Source organism: Hyperolius riggenbachi, chromosome 5, assembly GCF_040937935.1.
Source record: "Hyperolius riggenbachi isolate aHypRig1 chromosome 5, aHypRig1.pri, whole genome shotgun sequence".
Lineage (NCBI taxonomy): Eukaryota > Metazoa > Chordata > Amphibia > Anura > Hyperoliidae > Hyperolius > Hyperolius riggenbachi.
Window position 1 is genome coordinate 15,894,655 of NC_090650.1, and position 20,718 is coordinate 15,915,372.

General features: G+C 44.5%; 1 protein-coding gene across 1 annotated transcript in view; it reads left to right on the forward strand.

The window, feature by feature from the left end:
* Window positions 1-20,718, forward strand: part of GARS1 (glycyl-tRNA synthetase 1) — an 81,922-nt gene that overhangs the window by 41,346 nt on the left and 19,858 nt on the right. Inside the window, exons 4-11 of the mRNA XM_068235118.1 lie at window positions 4,535-4,676; window positions 4,991-5,079; window positions 6,246-6,322; window positions 6,744-6,889; window positions 8,477-8,626; window positions 12,038-12,200; window positions 12,827-12,991; window positions 17,218-17,330. Of these exons, the coding sequence (XP_068091219.1) occupies window positions 4,535-4,676; window positions 4,991-5,079; window positions 6,246-6,322; window positions 6,744-6,889; window positions 8,477-8,626; window positions 12,038-12,200; window positions 12,827-12,991; window positions 17,218-17,330 (1,045 nt within the window). The remainder of the gene's footprint in view (window positions 1-4,534; window positions 4,677-4,990; window positions 5,080-6,245; window positions 6,323-6,743; window positions 6,890-8,476; window positions 8,627-12,037; window positions 12,201-12,826; window positions 12,992-17,217; window positions 17,331-20,718) is intronic.

Genomic DNA, 20,718 nt, shown 5'->3' on the forward strand with positions numbered 1-20,718 from the left:
TCCAGCGCACAGCACTGATAAATCTCCCGGCAGAGTACACTGCAGGAGTCCGCTATTGTTCCTAGCCACATAGCTAATTAATATTCACTGCAAACTAGTGTTATTCAGTACGAGCTTTTCTGTGATCAGGAAGCAGGGAGGACATGACGACACATTTGGCTTCATAGGAGACAGACAAACATGGAACCTGCCATGAGCTGTCAGGAGCATCATTCTCTGCAAATACTATATAAAAATTCTGTGAAATCCAAACGTGGACAGTGAAATGCATATGTAATGTAAGTACAGCCAATGTTTAGCTACTGATATATGTGTTTATTTTCTCTGAGACCCTATACCTAACAGCTCCTCTTTAACAGAGAAATCTGCGGCTTGATTGAATAAGAAACCTCAAACCAATATACCATACACTTATGATCAATTTTTCCAAAAACAAAATCGAGCAAATCAAACCAAACAAGTGATCGAATAAAAATTTCAGGTTTTGTATTTTTATATCTGATTTTTCCAGCACATGCTATATTTTTACTAAACAAATTCGGGGCAAAACACATTTCTTGATCGAAGAGTTTTTTTTTTTTTTTTTTTTTTTTTTTGTTTTTTTTTTTTTGCAATCCTACAAAAAATTGGGAAATCATTTGATTTGATTGTATAGTATATGGCTATCTTTTTAGAGTCCAAAAATAACCGCCAGATGCCAGGAATGAGATTTGTTTGAGATCAAGATTGGCGCCCGTATGACACAGGAAATACAGCCTACTGCTCTGTCCAGCTGTGTTAGGAGGCAGCATTACTTAAAGCGGACCTCAACTCAGAATTTCCTCTCTGCTCTAAAAGAAACGCAACAGCAAAGTAATCTTTGTTACGCTGATACAAATCCTGCAATAAATCTGCAGTGTGTCTATGTGTCTACTTCCTGCTTTCACTGAAGCAGACTTATTGCTAACATCTTGTGCTTTCTGCCCTGGGATTCAGCTAACACCGCTGAGGGATCAAATTGCACTTGTGATTAGTCACAGATGAGGAGAAATTAGACAGACTAAACTCTCTAAACACAGGGTGCATTTCTCTATTTTTCTTTCTGTCCTGCACAAGAGTTCAGGTCCACTTTAAACCATGTTATTCAGGTATATGGAACGTGGCAGAGAGGAGATCAAGCAAAGGAAACGTTCTTCAGATTTTCGTTGCTTGGCTTCACAGTAGAGCAGTGATCATGTGTGAGGCACACTGCCCACTATTGTCAGCTATTTGGTACTGCAGCTTATTTTTGCATCCTGGCCAAGCGAGGGTCCTGCTGTGTTTTTATCCCTCTATAATTACATTCTTTTTTTTAACCATAAATCTGGGATTATAGGAAGCTGTGTTAGTCTGGAGTTGTACCTGACCTGTTTTGACAATGAACGTGATCATAAACCGCAACACGCAGGATTCAAAGCGTTGGCTTTACTACGAACCTCCTTTAATTATAAATCTTAATTACTAATGAACTGAGTATGATGAAAGCCAACCTTTACCATGTAGACTTGGCAAAGCGGTGCAGAGGAATTTAGGGAAAGGGTCGTGTGTGTGTTCGGTTGATGAGGGGGAGAGAAAACTTGTGGACAGGATTTTAGTTTACAAGAATGAAGTTCTTATATGAGCACTGAGGCCATGGTTTGTGAGCACTGAGGCCATTTACTGTTGAGGCTGCTTCTTATCAGCCCTGATAAAATCCCCGACTGAGCATTCAGTCTGGTTTTGTACAGGAATATTTATAGCGGAGTCTGTCTTCTCTGATGTCTTCAAGCCCAAGCCTGCCCCCTTGGCTCTGCTCAGGAATCATTATAGCTGAGTCATTATAGCAAAACCAGACTGAATGCTCAGTCGGGGATTTTATCTGGGCTGATAAGAAGCAATCTGATCAGTAAATAATGAAACAGAGAGCAGGGTAGGTGTTTTCTCTAATGTTCCCACTGATATATATGGTAAAATACATGAGGGTGCTTCGTCTCTGGTTCACTTTAAAGAAAACTGTAACCAAGAATTGAACTTCATCCCAATAAGTAGCTGATACCCCCTTCCCCATGAGAAATCTTTTACTTTTCACAAACTGATCATCAGGGGGCGCTGTATGGCTGATATTGGGGTGAAACCCCTCCCACAGTGTGATGTCAGGACCATGGTCCTGCCAGTTTCCTGTCTGTGAACCTCGTTGTGGTAAATCGCTGTTTAGAGCAGTTTCCAACTGCCAAAAAAGCAAGCAGCATCTCTTTTCACTGACATCACCTGCCAGCAGTAAAAATGTCACCATGTGATAAATGTCAGAATGTAAATCAGGGAGAGGAAAGATTTTACAATGGACAAACACTGACTAAATCATTTGTACATAACCGTAAAAATGAAGCACTTCTTTTATTACATTATTTTCACTGGAGTTCCTCTTTAAAGCGGATCTGAACTCTAAACTTCCTCTCTGCTCTAAAAGATAAGTAACAGGATAATAACCTTTAAAGAAAAACCTTTTTGTTACAGCTGATACAAATCCTGCCATAAATATGCAGTGTCTACTTCCTGCTTTCATGGAAACTTAGCTGCTCTGCCGAGGCAGAGGAGATTCCTGAGCTGATACAGCTGAAGAGATCACATTACACTAGTGAATAGGCACATATGTGGGGGTATTACACAGGCTAATTCTCTAAATACATACAGGGTGCATTTCTCTGTTTTGCTTCTATCCTGTGTAAGAGATCAGGTCCACTTTAAATGCAACTAAGCGGCTACATCATAAAATATATAACAGAAACCTTTCCCATAAGTGAGGTTCGTAAATGGCGATAGCTGTTGAAGGTAGAGATAGGCATCGCTTACCTACTCCCTAGCCTCACATCTGTATACGGTCGTCTATCTTCTCCAGGAAGAGCTGCAGTAGTTTCAAGCTCCTGTGCTTGTCCCTGACAGCCGCAATGCATGCCGGGAGATGTACTCACATCGGTCTATATTTCCCAGCATGCAGTGTGGCAGATAAACGTGTGACGCTGCAGCAAGCACTGCACGTCTACCTGGAGAAGATGGAAGCGCATAAGGACGGGCGGCTGGGGAGCAGCTCCACAAAGGTTAGTAATGCCGGCTACCCTCTCCACCAGCGCACACTGTTAACGGACCTCCCTTTGATGAAGTTTGTTTTGTATATTTTGTGACAGGTGCTCAGATCAGATGTTCCGAGTTTCACAAACTAATAAGGAATTTAGGAAGCAGTCTGTCCAATGGAGGATTGGGGGAATATCAAGTAACTTATAAAAACAAAAAAACACAAAAGCAGCGCAGAGCCCAGTATGGTGTTGTAGTATTTCAAGCAAAGTGATTGATAAAACAGAAGGAAGGGTACTCACAAACCAGGGTGGCCCTACAGCAACCACGGTCAGGGAACACCCGTCCTGCACTCTGGTTTCTGGACCGGCCTCCAATATGCGATCATTCTCTCCAAAAGCAGAGAGACTGCGTCTCTTCCTAGGGATGATTGGTGAGATGCAAAATCTTCTTAACTATGCAAATATATTCAGCTTGAAAAAGGACCAATCAATTTAAACCTGGGTTTAAATTGATTGGTCCATTTTCAAACTGCATACATTTGCATATACATTTGTATCAATTCAGAATTTGCATGTCTTTGATCAATCCCTATTCCCTCTGAGAGGGTAAAACTTTCACTGGTTAGGGATGATCAGAGATGCAAATTCTTATGAGTTTAAGCAAATTTGTAAATTTTATACAAATATATGCAGCTTTAAAATGGACCAATCATGTTTAACCCAGGTTTAAATTGATTGGTCACTTTTCAAGCTGCATATATTTGCATATTAATTTGCATAAATTTGGAAGAATTTACATCTCTTTGATCATCCCTAATACTGGTACGGGGATGAGAGGCGCCCAATGTGTTGATGAATGGGAAATGCCAAAAAATGGGGCAAGGTTCACTTTTTAAAAACAAAAAAAAAAAAACTGAACTAGGATGGTGAGGGGCTTGCATACCCGGCATCTGGCATTTCACCATCCCTGGTTTAGTCACATTACAACCCCGCTTCGGGAGAAAAAGGAGTCTTTGGATATTGTTTATAGGGGTTAGAACAAACCTTTGGATTTTACTGTATTTTTTGGGCTATAAGACTGCACATTTTCTCCCACAAAAGTGGAGAAAAAAGGTCACTGCATCTTATAGTCCAAATGCAGGGAGTTCCTGACTTGTGAACGCCTGGTAAATACCAACCTCCAACCCACCGCAATGTCAGGGACTCCCTGTACTGTGCCCATGCAGAGGAGGACACGGGGACAGAGGGGGACACAGGTACAAGGGGGGCATAATCCACCAGATGCCACTTCATCATGGATGCACCAGGTTTAATATATATTTTTCTTTTCCCCTCGGTTTTTTGTCCTGTAAACCTCGGTGCATCTTATGGTCAGGAGCGTCTTGTAGGCTGAAAAATACGGTACTTGTGGCCCTTTTGCTCATCTGGTAATGTTGAGTGATTGCCTGTGTGTTGCTTGGTTGCAGGGGTCAGCGGCTTGTACGACTTCGGACCGGTGGGATGCGCGCTGAAAAATAACATCATCCAGACGTGGAGACAGCACTTCATACAGGAGGAGCAGATCCTGGAGATCGATTGCACCATGCTGACCCCGGAGCCCGTGCTGAAGTAACTATCTAATCAGCTGACTGTGATTGCAATAGGGAATGTCCGTGATTGGCTCCTAATTCTGGCCGCCCAGTGGTGCTCTTCTCCCTGTAAACCCCAGACATGACCTGTAGTTCAGAGGATGCAGCAGAAACACTGACAGAGCCGACTTCTGCAGTCTGTCATTTGTCTTACACTATTGCGCCCTCTTGTGCTCAGATTGAAAATGACGTTTTATATTCTTATGCCCATTGTAAACATTCTTGTAGTTCTGCGCTCCTCTGATCCCTGTAAAAGGCTCGCTCAGTTGTCATGTCACCTTTTTTCTTTTTCAGGACATCTGGACATGTGGACAAGTTTGCTGATTTTATGGTAAAAGATGTGAAGAATGGCGAATGCTTCCGGGCTGACCATCTTCTGAAAGGTGACTGAATTTCCTGCCTCTCTGGTCTCTCCACCCCACCCTCTGTTTCTCCATTCTGTATTCTGCCTGTGTTGTCTTCGCTTTATTGGTCATCTTTTCAGCTTCCTCTTTCATTACCCCATCAATTCTCTTTAAAAAAAACCTGATGTGGGTTCTAAGAATGTTATCAGCACACAGGCTGGGTCTGCATATACTACCCAGCCTCTATTGCTATACCGATCCCACCCTGTGCTCTGCTGTCCCCCATAAACCAAACGCCGAGCTGTCGACACAGTGTCGCAGCCAGCTGTTTACCTTTGTAACTGTCAGTCTCGCCGCTCCCCCGCCTCCTTCATAGCTCCGGTCCCCGCCCGCGTCCCTTCCCTCCAATCAGCGGGGAGGGAAGGGACGTGGGCGGGGACCGGACCTATGGAGGAGGTGGGGAAGCAGCCGAGACTGACACTTAGAGGTAAACAGCCGGCTGCGACACGCTGTGTGTCGAGCTCAGCTGATGCTTTATTATTGGGCACAGCAGATCGCAGGGGGGGGTTAGGGGGGATTGGTATAGCAACAGAGGCTGGGCAGTATAGGCAGACCCAGCCTCTGTGTGCTGATAACATTCTTGGAACCCACCTGGGGTTCTCTTTAACCATGTATTTCCCTTCCCCTCAACACTTCTCTTCACTTGTCTACCCCTTCCTATATCCACTGCTACTCAATCATGTCCTTCTCCCATCTTCACGTCTCTTCGACTGTCTACCTCTTCCCATCATCACTTGTCTTTGGCATGTCTTCTTCCTCCTGTCATTCCTGCTCTCCAACCGTGTCTTCTTCCTCCCTTTTTTTTTTTTTTTTTTTTTTTTTTCTTTTTCAAACTCAGCCGGTATGTGACCCAGATATGACCATGTGACAGCTGTGAAGCCATCATACGTGGGTACCCACGTGTCTTCTTCCTCCTGTCATTCCTTCTCTCCAACTTGGGTCTTCCTCCTCCTCCTGTCATTCCTGCTCTCCAACTGTGTCCTCCTCCTGTCATTCCTTCTCTCCAACCGTGTCTTCCTCCTCCTGTCGTTCGTCTCCTTTCTCTCCGTTTTGTGTATCCGATGCTGTCGGTACAGAGTGTGCAATGTATGTGTGTAGCAAGTGTCTGTCATTCCTAGACTCTGAACACTATTTTTACCCCGTAGCTCATCTCCAGAAACTCATGTCTGACAAGAAGTGCACAGCAGAGAAGAAAGCCGAGATGGAAAGCGTGCTGACGCAGGTGAACAATTTTTTTTAATTGAATTTAGGATGCAGGTCCATTTTAACTGGCTCGGGACTAGCAATAACCACTCCACACTTATTGCTGCCTACCCCTAGTTTTAACGGCGGCGGCTCCAAAGCATGGGATGCAGTAGTGCGTCCCCATCGGCAGAGTTCCGTTCGTCGGTCAGGAGCAGTTTTCATTGGCTACTGACCACCTGATTGCTGTGAGCCAATCACAGGGATCAGGAAATAAGAAAAGAAAAAAAGCCTTAAAGGGACCAGAGGCTTAAGTCTAAAAGAAGTTAATCATCAGTGTCCGTTTACAAGTATTATAGACCACTGACAAACCTGCAGTAAATTTGGTCTGTCTGCAGGGAGCGGTCTATGTTAACTGCCAGGTATCTATTTTCATTTTTTCCCTTATTGTGTTTATACAGATGGATAATTATGGGCAACAAGAACTGGCCGACCTCTTCGTCAAGTATAACGTGAAGTCTCCAATCACCTTAAATGACCTCACACCTCCAGTGTCCTTCAATCTGATGTTCCAGACCTCCATTGGACCTGGGGGTAACATGACAGGGTGCGTAGTCTACAGAATGATTCACTGTGTAGAGTTGTAGAATACAGCACATTTGGAGGCATGGTTCTATTACTATCGGCCCCGCCCCTGAGGAGCTGATCAGTCTATCACTGATACTGTCCCATGTAATGTATACCCTGCAACGATTATTTGCTTATGGTTGGTTCACATATTTTTGTGGGGCCAAGAATTTGGGTCGGGTTGTATTCTCTACGAGCAGTACTTGGCACTGGGTGTATTATGCTAGGTTTGGAGGGGGAATATGATTTGACACAAAGGGAAATTTATTGTACGTTTTGGGGAGGGGGGGGGGGAGATATCTGGGGTGGAAAAGTGCAGTTATTCACTTTTTTACATGTACATGAGAAAATCTTAGCAAAAGGTTTAATACTTACCTGCGGCTCTCTGTCCAGTCGGTCCCCTCCATTGTGATGCTGACAGCCCCGTAAAGCAGTGCCAGCTGTGCGCAGCCCTCGATCATGCTCCCATGCCATGCGCAGTGTTTTGAGAATGTAACTGCTCTTTGGCAGAATGCTCGTGGACACGGGGAGCTGCACATTGCTCAGACCGGGCATGTACAGTAGCCCGTAACAGAACTGAGGGGATCGGACAGACACAGAGAGAGCAAACTTCCTACAGAGGGCTGGAGAAAGGCCCAGGTAAGTATAAAACCTTTTGCATTGATTGTCTCCAGTTTAAAGGGGAACTTCAGCCTAAACAAACATACTGTCATCAAGTTACATTAGTTATGTTCATTAGAATAGATAGATAATATAATCTCTTACCCACCCTGTTTTAAAAGAACAGGCAAATGTTTGTGATTCATGGGGGCTGCCATCTTTGTCATGGGGGCAGCCATCTTTTTGGTTGAAAGGAGGTGACAAGGAGCATGAGACACAGTTCCAACTGTCCTGTGCCTTGATCACCCCTCCCAGCTGCGCGCACTAGACTTCAAATGTCAAATTCAAAATGTAAAAAAAAATAAAATAAAAAAAATTGCACCAAAACAGCAGAACGAGAACAACAAAATCAGAAATCCCATCATGCTTTGCACAGCATCAGGGGAAAAAAAGCCCGGGCAGTTTTCTTCTGTGCAGCTAAAAATGAGGCTTGTATAAGAGAAACAAAGTTCTGATGCTGTGAAACTGTTAAACACCAAGCCTTTTCAGTGCTGCTGAGTAAATTTTTAGTCCGGAGGTTCACTTTAAGTGACTTCAAGTATCTTTTAAAGGACAATAATGCCAGAAACAAGCATGCAGCTAATCTCATCAGATCTGACAATGTCAGACACACCTGATCTTCTGCATGCTTGTTCAGGGGCTTTGGCTAATAGTATTAGCGGCAGAGGATCAACAGGACAGCCAGGCATCTGGTATTGCTGACAAGGAAATATGGCACCCTCCACATCCCTCACTTCAGTTGTCCTTTAATGGCTCTAGGTCAGATTTCAGGATCACTTGTATCCTGCAGGGATTTCCAGTTCACAAGGACTTATTGTGCTTCTCTGCCTTGTATGATTGCCGCTGTTTTCAGCCTCCTAAGTTGTGTGTTTTGTGTCCCCCCCCCCCCCCCCCACCCCCTCCGCAGGTATCTCCGACCAGAAACTGCACAAGGAATCTTCCTCAACTTCAAGAGGCTGTTGGAATTTAATCAGGGAAAACTGCCATTCGCTGCTGCTCAGATCGGGAACTCGTTCAGAAACGAGATCTCCCCCCGCTCAGGACTCATCAGGGTCCGGTGAGTGCGCATCTCGCTAACAGAGAGCGCTGCCTGCGGAGGCGCTCAGACAATTGGGAGGAGGGGTGTGGTTTACAGATACATTGTAGTAAAAATAACGTAACAAACAAAATTGCTTTTTTTTTTTTCTTTTTACAATATTAATTTATAGATTGTTTAGTCAGTGTTTAGCCATTGTAAAACCTTTCCTCTCCCTGATTCACATTCTGACATTTATCACAGGTGGTGACCTCTTACCTCTTTAGTTTTGCCAGGTTTAGCTTTTCGGAATGTTCGTTTACTTAGAATCTTGAAGCCAGTAGAGTCTCCCAGAATGCTCTGGGAGGAGAATTCCGCATAGCTAAACAGCCTAGGCTGTGACATCACGGAGGGAGAGTGGTTGCATATCAAAAGACAGTTATATATCAATATAGGAACAGTTTCAGTGCCTCTTTAATTAGGTAGCAAATAAAAACTTAGGCAGCCTATAAATACACCAGGCAAAATGTGTCTATTTCTAAGTCCTGTAAATTAGCATAACCCCTTATTAGCCTGTAAAGATTGTCAATGAGGTGCTTGTGATTCTGGCTTGCTTAGAAATTTTCATTCAGATTGTATATGGCTTGGAATTGACCCAATCATAAGTGACAGGAATATGATTGGTCCAATTCCAAGCTTATTTGCATCTCAATCCGTATTAGTCATGTGGCGGTAGGTAGGTGGGGCGGGCTACAGCTGATGGGGAGGCAAGTGCAGGTACACATTGGGCCGGCAAATGAAAACAATTGGGCAACATGACAGGTTCTTTAACCTCCCTGGCGGTAAGCCCGGCAATTGTTCGGACTAGCCGCTGGGAGCTCAATGCAGAGTATAGCGTGCAGCGGGAGCTTTTACTCACCTCCCAGGGGATCCGGACGTCTGTGGCCGTTCTCCTTCCTGTCCTCTGAGGCTCTGAATCACTCTGAGGACGGAGGTAAAATTGCAGCGCTAGGGCCCGGGGAGGTGAATGAGAGCAGGGGCTGCTGCAGAGACTCTGGCTGCATCATTTTTTTCCTGATTTTAGGGTCTGAAAAGTGCTGAAAAGATCCTAATATCCAGAAATAATCATACCGCCAGGGAGGTTAACTTGCCAGTTCCTCTCTCCTTCTCGCTCTCCCGCTCCCTCTCTCTCCTGCTCTCTATTCAGCAGCCCCCACTGAGCTTGATGTGTACTAGAGATCACAAGAAGTAAACAATCGATTACTTACCCGAGGCTTTCTCCAGCTACATAAACCATTTGAGTCCCATGCCGTCCTCCTGCGGTCTGCTGCTCAGCCGCGATCAGCCCATTTAACTGTCACGTCCAGTCTGGGTCTTCTGTGCATGCGCGGACCTCCCGTGCATGCGCAGTAGACCCGGACTGACTGAGCCAGTTACCGGGTCAGATTGCGGCTGAACAGCAGACCACGGGAGGATGGCATTGGAGATGGTTTATGTAGCTGGGAGAAGCCTTAAGTATCGTTTCTTTACTTCTTGTGATCTGTGGTTCACTTAAACTTATTAGCTTTATACCATACTACGGACTTGCTCTTCCTTTAATTGCATATGTATACATTTAGCCACGCCCATCACCTGAATATTTTTATTTTCTAGTAACAGGAGTCTTTCATTTCTCTCTTTTTCTGTCCTCTCTTAACCAGTTTAGTCATACAGAAATTAATCTACTATAACCATAACCCTTACACTCTGAGAAATGCAGAACAATTTGCCTCACACCTTTATATAAAACAATCAATATAAATCAATTAGACTGTATTTCAGCAGTGTTGTGACAGCTTGTAAAAAAGAACAATCGAAAAGCAGAAGTCATAAAAAATAATGAATAATGCAATATTTCTGACTCATAAATACTCCGGACCTATGGAATGAGGTTCTAATAAAGAACTGCACAGTTTTTGGCTTTGGAATTTGTTAAACGCTATTTGCTTTATAGATTTTAAATGCTGTCCCCAGTCAGCTAGAACCTCTTGATCCTGTGGGGATGAGTGCAGTGTGATTGGTTGAATCCTGTACTTCCTGTTGAAATGACCATGTAGTGTGATTGGATGCGTCCTGTACTTCCTGTGGAGATGACAGTGCAGTGTGATTGGTTGAATCCTGTACTTCCTGTGGAGATTGCAGTGCGATTGGATGCATCCTGTACTTCCTGTGGAGATGACAGTGCAGTGTGATTGGTTGAATCCTGTACTTCCTGTGGAAATGACAGTGCAGTGTGATTGGTTGAATCCTGTACTTCCTGTTGAAATGACCATGTAGTGTGATTGGATGCGTCCTGTACTTCCTGTGGAGATGACAGTGCAGTGTGATTGGTTGAATCCTGTACTTCCTGTGGAGATGACAATGCAGTGTGATTGGTTGAATCCTGTACTTGCTGTGGAAATGACAGTGCAGTGTGATTGGTTGAATCCTGTACTTCCTGTGGAGATTGCAGTGCGATTGGATGCATCCTGTACTTCCTGTGGAGATGACAATGCAGTGTGATTGGTTGAATCCTGTACTTGCTGTGGAGATGACAGTGCAGTGTGATTGGTTGAATCCTGTACTTCCTGTGGAAATGACAGTGCAGTGTGATTGGTTGAATCCTGTACTTGCTGTGGAAATGACAGTGCAGTGTGATTGGTTGAATCCTGTACTTCCTGTGGAGATGACAGTGCAGTGCGATTGGTTGAATCCTGTACTTCCTGTGGAGATTACCGTGCAGTGCGATTGGTTGAATCCTGTACTTCCTGTGGAGATGACCGTGCAGTGCGATTGGTTGAATCCTGTACTTCCTGTGGAGATGACCGTGCAGTGCGATTGGTTGAATCCTGTACTTCCTGTGGAGATGACCGTGCGGTGCGATTGGTTGAATCCTGTACTTCCTGTTGAAATGACCGTGCAGTGCGATTCGTCAAGGCAGGTCTAGGTCTCTGGTTTTGGTCTTGATCGGGAAATGCGTGTTTATTGTTAATGAGGAACGCCAGTGAAAATGTATTAAGAAAAAAAAAGTGCTTCATTTTTACAATAATTATGTATAACTTTAGTCAGTTTTTGCCAATTGTAAAATCTTTCCTCTCCCCGATTTTATATTCTGACATTTATCACATGGTGACATTTTTACTGCTGGGAAGTGGTCAGTGGAAGGAGATGCTGCTTGCTTTTTTTTGGCAGTTGGAAACCGCTTTAAACAGCAGTTTCCCACAATGCAACGAGGTTCACAGACAGGAAACTGTCAGGACCATGGTCCTGACATCACCCTGTGGGAGGGGTTTCCCCACAATATCAGCCATACAGCGCCCCCTGATGATCTTTGTGAAAAGGAATAGATTTCTCATGTAAAAGGGGTAACCAAGAAGTTCTATTCTTGGTCACTGTTTCTCTTTAAAGCGCTCATTTTCTGTTTTCTTCCCGCAGAGAATTCACGATGGCAGAAATCGAGCACTTTGTGGACCCCAGCGAGAAGACTCACCCCAAATTCCAGAATGTGGCAGATTTAAACATTTTGCTGTATTCCTCCAAGGCTCAGCTCAGCGGAGAGTCTGCGCATAAGATGAGGCTGGGCGATGCGGTGGAGCAGGTGAGTCGCTTGGCCAGACGGCAGCCATGTTGGATGTTCTGCTGTATGATCAGCATTGTGCGACTATTGTTCCATTCAGAGCTTAAAGGGACCCGAGCACCTGGACCTGAAAAATTATAAATGGAAACTCCCCATCAGGGAGGTTCATAATAGTGTGCCGTATGGGGATTGGAGGGTTGGAGTATCATTACTTACCTACGGGGGGCTGCTCCTCTACCCACATCGAGTGTGCCCTGTTCCCGGAGTTAGCGACCTCTTCTCTCCTTGTGCTCCTGGGCTGCTGCAATGCATGCTGGGAGATGTGGGGGGACTGGAGCACAAATGCAGAAAATACAAATTCATGTTTCATCCTTCCTAAATTTCACAGCTATAAAATGCCTTTTGGATCAGATAGCAGCAGGAGTATGTTAACCTTAAACCGCCCGACCCACCCCCCCTCCCAGCTATCATTTAAATTTCGATTCTGAGTAACTAATCGGTAAAATCAGCGCTACTCTCAAATGGAGACAAACAGTAAAAACCAGCAAGTTTTGTTCTCCAGGTTATCAAAATCTTACATAAAAAAATAAATGTAAAGCTATCCACAATGTTCCCCTGTGAATAAATGTGTGATTCTTGCCCTGCAGGGTGTGATCAACAATTCAGTGCTGGGATACTTCATCGGAAGAATCTACTTATACCTCGTTAAAGTTGGCATCTCTCCGGAGAAGCTGCGGTTCCGACAGCACATGGAGAACGAGATGGCGCATTATGCCTGCGACTGCTGGGACGCCGAAACCAAAACATCCTATGTGAGTACCTGCGACATAAACTCTGTGGGTTCAACGCCGGACCACTCGGAGGGATTGTACAGGGACTGTAAATTCTTACTCACATTGACATTCTGCATAAGAATAATTTCCTCTTAAAGGGAACTTTAAAGAGAATCTGTATTGGTAAAATCGCACAAAAGTAAACATACCAGTGTGTTAGGGGACATCTTCTATTACCCTCTGTCACAATTTCGCCGCTCCTCGCCGCATTAAAAGTGGTTAAAAACAGTTTTAAAAAGTTTGTTTATAAACAAAAAAAGGCCACCAAAACAGGAAGTAGGTTGATGTACAGCATGTCCACACATAGAAAATACATCCATACACAAGCAGGCTGTATACACCCTTCCTTTTGAATCTCAAGAGATCATTTGTGTGTTTCTTTCCCCCTGCAGCTATCTTCCACTGAAGTGTCAGGCTGTTTCTTCCTGCAGAGTGCAGACAGCTCTGCCTGTATGTAATTCCTCAGTATGTGAAAGCCCAGCCAGCTCAGAGGAGGATTTATCCAGCTTGTAAAAGATAATAGAACAGAGAGAAGCTGCACTAATCTAAATATCACACAGGCAGTGTGCAGAGAGGGGCCTGTAGGGGGGAGATGCATCACAGAACCACAACACTGAAGAACTTGGCAGCCTTCCAGACACAGGCCGACAAGTCTGACAGGGGAAAGATACATTGATTTATTACAGAGACTGTGATAGTACAAAGTGCTGCAGTAAGCCAGAACACATTAGAATAGCTTTTGGAACTTGTAGGATGATGAAAAACAGGATGCAATTTTTGTTACGGAGTCTCTTTAAAGTGTACCAGAGATGACATGATGAGATAGACGTGTATATACAGTGGCAGGCATACAGACACTTATGCTGGGCTCCGTTTCTTTTTTTCCCCTGCCTGAAAGAGTTTATAATTGGCTATGGAAAGTTTTTCTCCAGTCAGGACAGTCTGCTCACTGACAACAAATTACAGCTATAAAACATTTTCCTAAGCAGATACCTGGGCTTTTTACTGTGAGAGGAAAAGATAAAAAGGTCAATAGTTCATGTATTTTTACTCTGGGACTCTTAAGACACTGCAATTGAGCAGTGACTATAGAACGTTAAATCTGCTTTGTAAATGTGTATACATAAAATAAAACCTTGAGATATCTGAGTCATTTTAGGAGTAGGAGGACAGATCCAATTGTTTATCTTGTTAGTTTATTTTCATCTCTGGTTCACTTTAACCAGTTCACCCCCAAGGGTTTTTATCCTAACGGACCAGAGCAATTTTCAGTTGTCAGCGCTCCTCCCTTTTATTCCCTAATAACTTTATTACTACTTATCACAAGAAAATGATCTATACCTCGTTTTTTTCGCCACCAATTAGGCTTTCTGTGGATAGTACATTTTGCTAAGAATTTTTTTATTCTAAATGCATTTTAATGAGAAAAACAGAAAAAAAAAGAAAAAAATCATTATTTCTCAGTGTTCAGCCTTTATAGTTTTAAAATTAAACATTCTCCTGTGGATAAAACAAACACGTTGTATTTGCCCAGTGGTCCCGATAATTAAACCGTTTAGATTATGTCCCTACCACAATGTATGGCGACAGTATATTATTTTGAAATATAAGTGGTTATTTTTCTGTTTGTTCTGGCCATAATTACAAGCCCCTATGTAATAAATTAAAATTAATTTTCCCCCATAAAATATAGAATAAAAAAAGCTGAGTCCCTAAGGCAACTATTTATTTATTTTTTTTAAGCTGATTTTTTTTTTTACAAGTGTTTTTTTTTGGGGGGAGGGTTGGAAGTGTAATTTTATTAATGATGTGTATATACTTGAAAATGTATGTATTTTGTAAGTGTAATATACTTTTTGGCCACAAGATGGCGCTGGTGAACACTCATAGGACGTGTTCACTTTTTTTTTTTTTTTTTACACACTTTATTAAACTGTTACATTTCCTGTTTATGTGAATGGACGTAGCCGCTGTTCGCGGTCACGTCCATTCACTCCAGGCACTGCGATTGGGTAGAGGACTGTTCAGTCCTCTTCCCCAATCGCCCAGCACGGGATCCCGACGGTAATGGCGGCGGTAGCGGCGGACACACGGCGGTAGCAGCGGCGGGAATGCGCGACGTATTAAAACGTCATGTTGCTGTTAATAGCGGTAAGCATGACGTTTTAATACGTTAGGATGGCGGTAAATGGTTAAAGAGACTCTGAAGTCTCTAAAAAAAAAAGTATTTTTATGTCATAAATCTGTTTAATACTTTATCCCTAACTAAACCGCCGCATCCCCGCCGCTGTAAACTATCTAAATCCCCCCCAACTCCCCCCTCCTTCTCCCCTGCAAATGCCACAACTTTCTTGGTGGTGGATTTTCCTGCCCTGTGCGCTTCCGTGTGAGGCGGGGCTATGAGCTGCAGCTCTGCCTCACACGCGTCTGTCAGAGGCGGATCTCCGCCTTTCTCCGCCCCTCTCAGTGAAGGAAGACTGAGAGGGGCGGGGAGAGGCGGCGATCCACTGCTGATAGACGCGTGTGAGGCTGGGCTGCAGCTTATAGCCCCGCCTCACACGGAAGCGCTCCCTGTAGTGTGCCCTGGGGAGCAATCCGGGCAGCGCTTCCGTGTGAGGCAGAGCTATGAGCCGCAGCCCTGCCTCACACGCGTCTGTCAGAGGCGGATCTCCGCCTTTCTCCGCCCCACTCTCAGTGAAGGAAGACTGAGAGGGGCGGGGGAGAGGCGGCGATCCACTGCTGATAGACGCGTGTGAGGCTGGGCTGCAGCTCATAGCCCTGCCTCACACAGAAGCGCTCCCTGTAGTGTGCCCTGGGGAGTTTGGGGGTATATAGATAGTTTACAGCCGCGGGGATACGGCGGTTTAGTTAGGGCTAAAGTATTACGCAGATTTATGACAAAGGGACGTTTTTTAGAGACTTCAAAGTCTCTAAGTGACAGGAGATAGAAGGGTATATGTACAGGGACAAGCCTACAAATACCTATGCTGGTGATATTTTTTTTCTTTTGCTGCCTTAAAAAGTTAACTGACTCTCTTCAGTGACTCACTAACCAGTCAACTACAGCTTCCCTCACTGATAAGGAAATGGTCATAAAACGCCTTCCTGGCAGAGAACTGGGCTTCAGAGAGCAGGGGATATATAAAACTGCTCACATAGAAAGGGGGTCGGTCATTTTTGGAGTAGGAAGATAGATGCAATTGTTTATTATTTATTTATATTCCCTTAAAGAGACTCCGTAACAAAAATTGCATTCTGTTTTTTATCATCCTACAAGTTCAAAAAGCTATTCTAATGTGTTCTGGCTTACTGCAGCACGTTCTACTATGACAGTCTCTGTAATAAATCAATGTATCTTTCCCCTGTCAGACTTGTCGGCCTGTGTCTGGAAGGCTGCCAAGTTCTTCAGTGTTGTGGTTCTGCTATGAACTCCCCCTTCCAGGCCCCTCTATGCACACTGCCTGTGTGTTATTTATTTAGGGCAGCTTCTCTCTTATCTTTTACAAGCTGGATAAATCGTCCTCTGAGCTGGCTGGGCTTTCACATACTGAGGAATTACACACAAGGGCAAAGCTGTTTGCAGGAAGAAACAAGCAGCCTGAAACTTCAGTGCATGAGAACTGCAGGGGGAAAGAAACACACAAATAATCTCTTGAGATTCAAAAGGAAGGGTGTATACAGCCTGCTTGTGTATGGATGTATTTTCTATGTGTGGACATACTGTACATCAACCTACTTCCTGTTTTGGTGGCCATTTTGTTTGTTTATAAACAAACTTTTTAAAACTGTTTTTAACCACTTTTAATGCGGCGAGGAGCGGCAAAATTGTGTCAGAGGGTATTAGATGTCCCCTAACGCACTGGTATGTTTACTTTTGTGCGATTTTTAACAATACAGATTCTCTTTAAGGTTCACCTTAGGCAAAAACATTGAGCAGGTGGATGGTTCAAGGTTCCAATAACCGTTTCTTCTCTGGTATTACATGACTTGCACAGGAGAGTCTTGCCACCTTCTCTGTCCAATATAAAGTGCAGAATGTAGGTTTTTTTTTTTTTTTTTTTAATTCCGATAGTTGTGAAGGGCTGGAAGCATGCTTCAATCCCAAGCGGTGTACAGTTTGCATCAAATTTTCATGCAAGCACATTTTTATTAGTATGTCAATGGTCAGGGATAAGTGTGTTTGTGATTTGCCGTTTGTCTTTCAGGGATGGATAGAAATTGTTGGCTGTGCCGATCGCTCCTGTTATGACCTCTCCTGCCACGCCAGAGCCACCAAGGTGCCACTTGTGGCTGAAAAACCACTCAAAGAACCCATATCCTTTCCCGACATATTTGTGGACGTCACTGTGTGCTCCTCCCCTTCCTGTGTCCAGGCTTACATGCAGCATCCCAGTGCAGGAAATGGCTCATTACTAATCACTGTGTGCTCCTCCCCTTCCTGTGTCCAGGCTTACATGCGGCATCCCAGTGCAGGAAATGGCCCATTACTAATCACTGTGTGCTCCTCCCCTTCCTGTGTCCAGGCTTACATGCAGCATCCCAGTGCAGGAAATGGCTCATTACTAATCACGGTGTGCTCCTCCCCTTCCTGTGTCCAGGCTTATATGCAGCATCCCAGTGCAGGAAATGGCCCATTACTAATCACTGTGTGCTCCTCCTCTTCCTATGTCCAGAATTACATGCAGCATCCCAGTGCAGGAAATGGCCCATTACTAATCACTGTGTGCTCCTCCCCTTCCTGTGTCCAGAATTACATGCAGCATCCCAGTGCAGGAAATCGCAGGACTTCTGCAATTCGGAAATTGTGAGCACTTCAGGTTGACCATAAAATACCTGCTAGTGGGCATCAGGCCTTAAAGGACCACAGTTACAAAAATGAAATGCATGCAATCACGAACCTAATACATTTCTTCCAGACTAACATGAGCTATAGATTACTTTTCTCCTATGTTGCTTTCCCTTACAATAGTTAGAAAATATCTGACTGATCTAATAGATTTTACACTAGTCCAACTCCTCATTGGGGATTCTGTGTTTTTCTTTATTTTCAAAGGCACTTAAGGGGTGGCAGCTGCTAAGTTCAACTGCCAAAGTAATGTGCAAACTGGGAGATTAACAACCATTGTATGGATCATTTCTATGAAGAGCTGGAAAAAAGGAAATGCAGAGAATTGGTCCAAAACCCATCAGATCTGTCAGATTTTTTGACTGCGTAATGTGACTGCAACATAGGAGAAAAGTAATCTTTAGCTCATTTTACTCTGGGAGAAATGTACTTTTAATGTGTCTTTGACACTGGCCATTCCAGCAGTTTTGGATATGTGCCTGGTTTTTAGGGGCATTGAGAATTTGCACTTCTGATGTAGGGGGGTCGGGGCAAAATGAGTTGGACTTACCCGGGGCTTGTAACGGTCCCCCGCAGACATCCTGTGTTGGCGCAGCCACTCCCCAATGCTCCGGCCCCGCCTCCAGTTCGCTTCTGGAATTGCCACGTTTAAAGACGGAAATCCACTGTGCCTGCGTTGTCGTGTCCTCGCTCCCACTGTTGTCACCAGGAGCGTTCTGCGCAGGCCCAGTATGGTCTGGGCCTGCGCAGTACGCTCCTGGTGACATCAGCAGGAACAAGGACACGACAACGCAGGCGCAGTGGTTTTCAGACTTTAAACTTGGAAATTCCAGAAGTGAACTGGAGGCGGGGCCGGAGCATTGGGGAGTGGCTGCGCCAACACAGGATGTCTGCGGGGGACAGTTTAGAAGCCCCGGGTAAGTTCAACTCTTTCCCCCTACCCCCCTACAGTAGTCCTTTGAACTGAATTGTTGCTGATACTTAAAGGACTACTGTAGGGGGCAAAAGGGAAAAAGAGTTGCACTTACCCAGGACTGTGCAGACGTTCTGTGCCTGCGCAGCCCCTCGCCAATGCTCCGGTTCCCGCCTCTGGTTCACTTCCGAAATTTGCTACTGCGCCTGTGCGGCCTTCTCCTCGTTCCCGCTGATGTCACTGGGCGCATCTCGCAGGCAGTAAGGCGTGGTTTTATGACGTTAAATTTGCTAATTCTGGAAGTGAACCGGCGGGGTCCGGAGCATCGGTGAGTGGCTGCGCGGGCACAGGACGTCTGCGGGAGACCGTTAGAACTCCCAGGTAACTTCAACTCCTTTTCTTTTTCTTTTTTTTTTCCTGTTTGCTCCCAAAAGTACTCTACAGTAGGCAAATTTAAAGTTTGATGCTTTCCTTATACTTCATCTTGTTCCGGCCTTTGTCCTGTAGATGGCGGCAGAGTACTTTTGGTCAATGTCTGCTTTGATGAGAGCTTTCTTGCAATTGGAGTTCTGAATTGGATATCAATTGCTGCTGTTTTGGTTTGGTACAAATTTGAAGCAGACATGAAGCGAAAAAACTCATTATATAATGATTTGTATGTGAAGTACCAATTCCCAATCGATTTAAGCATGAAATCTTTTGGGAGTCTGCCTTGTGATGCCGCCTCCGGTTGCTTTATGTTCTACCTCCCAGCCTCCCATGCAGGGCTGGGGAGTCAGTCGGGTCAGTTTTTGGGTGCCTGGAGTCGGGAGAAAATGCTCCGACTCGTAATGAATTTAAACTGTAATTAAAATAGACAATATGATGAAATGTTCTATTTCTCAGATAATAGTCATCATAAATAATTTATATATACAGTAATAGCCGTGCTTAGTCCACAAAAATGAAATCAATCAAAATTAGTTACTTGTGCTGCTTCAATAAAGCAGTCCCCGTATTTTTAAAGTCAGACATGTATATCGGATTGTGACTGTATATATGAAGTGTACACAGGAATCTCTTATATATACTAAATAACATCTATGCTGTAAGAATAAAGCCTGATGTGTAGCTGTGTCACTAATAGAGATGGTCAATGAGATGGAAATAATTCTGCATTGATGCTGATTTATGCAAATGTACGCACTCCCTTTGCTGATGAAATCAATTAATTTGATATGTTGTTAAAATTTGGTTTGGTGACTACGAATTAAATGGTACTTGAGAAGGATGTAAAGAAAAGTCTTATACATACCTGGGGCTTCTTCCAGCCCCCTTCAGGCTAATCAGTCCCTCGCTGTCCTCCACCACCCGGATCTTCTGCTATGAGTCCTGGTAATTCAGCCAGTCAGCGCAGTCCGGCCACATGCCACTCCCACAGCCACATCCGGATCAGGGGGGTTGGCCCTAGAGCTGCGCAGCCGCACTTGTGGCTATGCGGACTGCGCAGCCGCGGCCAGAGCAAGCGGCCATTTTAGGAGAGGCACAGGGGGCTAATAAGCGGGGGGGGACCCGGCGGATCGGCACGGAGGGCACGGACGGCATCCTCAGTGCCTGGAAAGATGAGGCAGGTGATTAACTTTTTTTCCTCATTTCGCCTCGTAAGTCCTTTAAAATTCCCATCAAGTATTAGTTGTCTTTTAATGTTATCTTTTCTTTACTTGCAATATGTTCTGAAATAGTGTTGCTTGTTTCGGGTGATTAAAGGAAACCAGCGCTGATTAAAAGAAAGTTTTATACACACCTGGGGCTTCCTCCAGCCCCATCTGCTCCAATCACTCCCACGCTGCCGTCCTCAGTCTTCTCTAGCTCCGGTACCGCTTCCACTCACTTCTGTCAGTGGTCAGTCTGACGTAAGAGAAGTGCGCTCTTTGCGTATCTCTCCAGCAGCTGCCAGATAGACCCGGT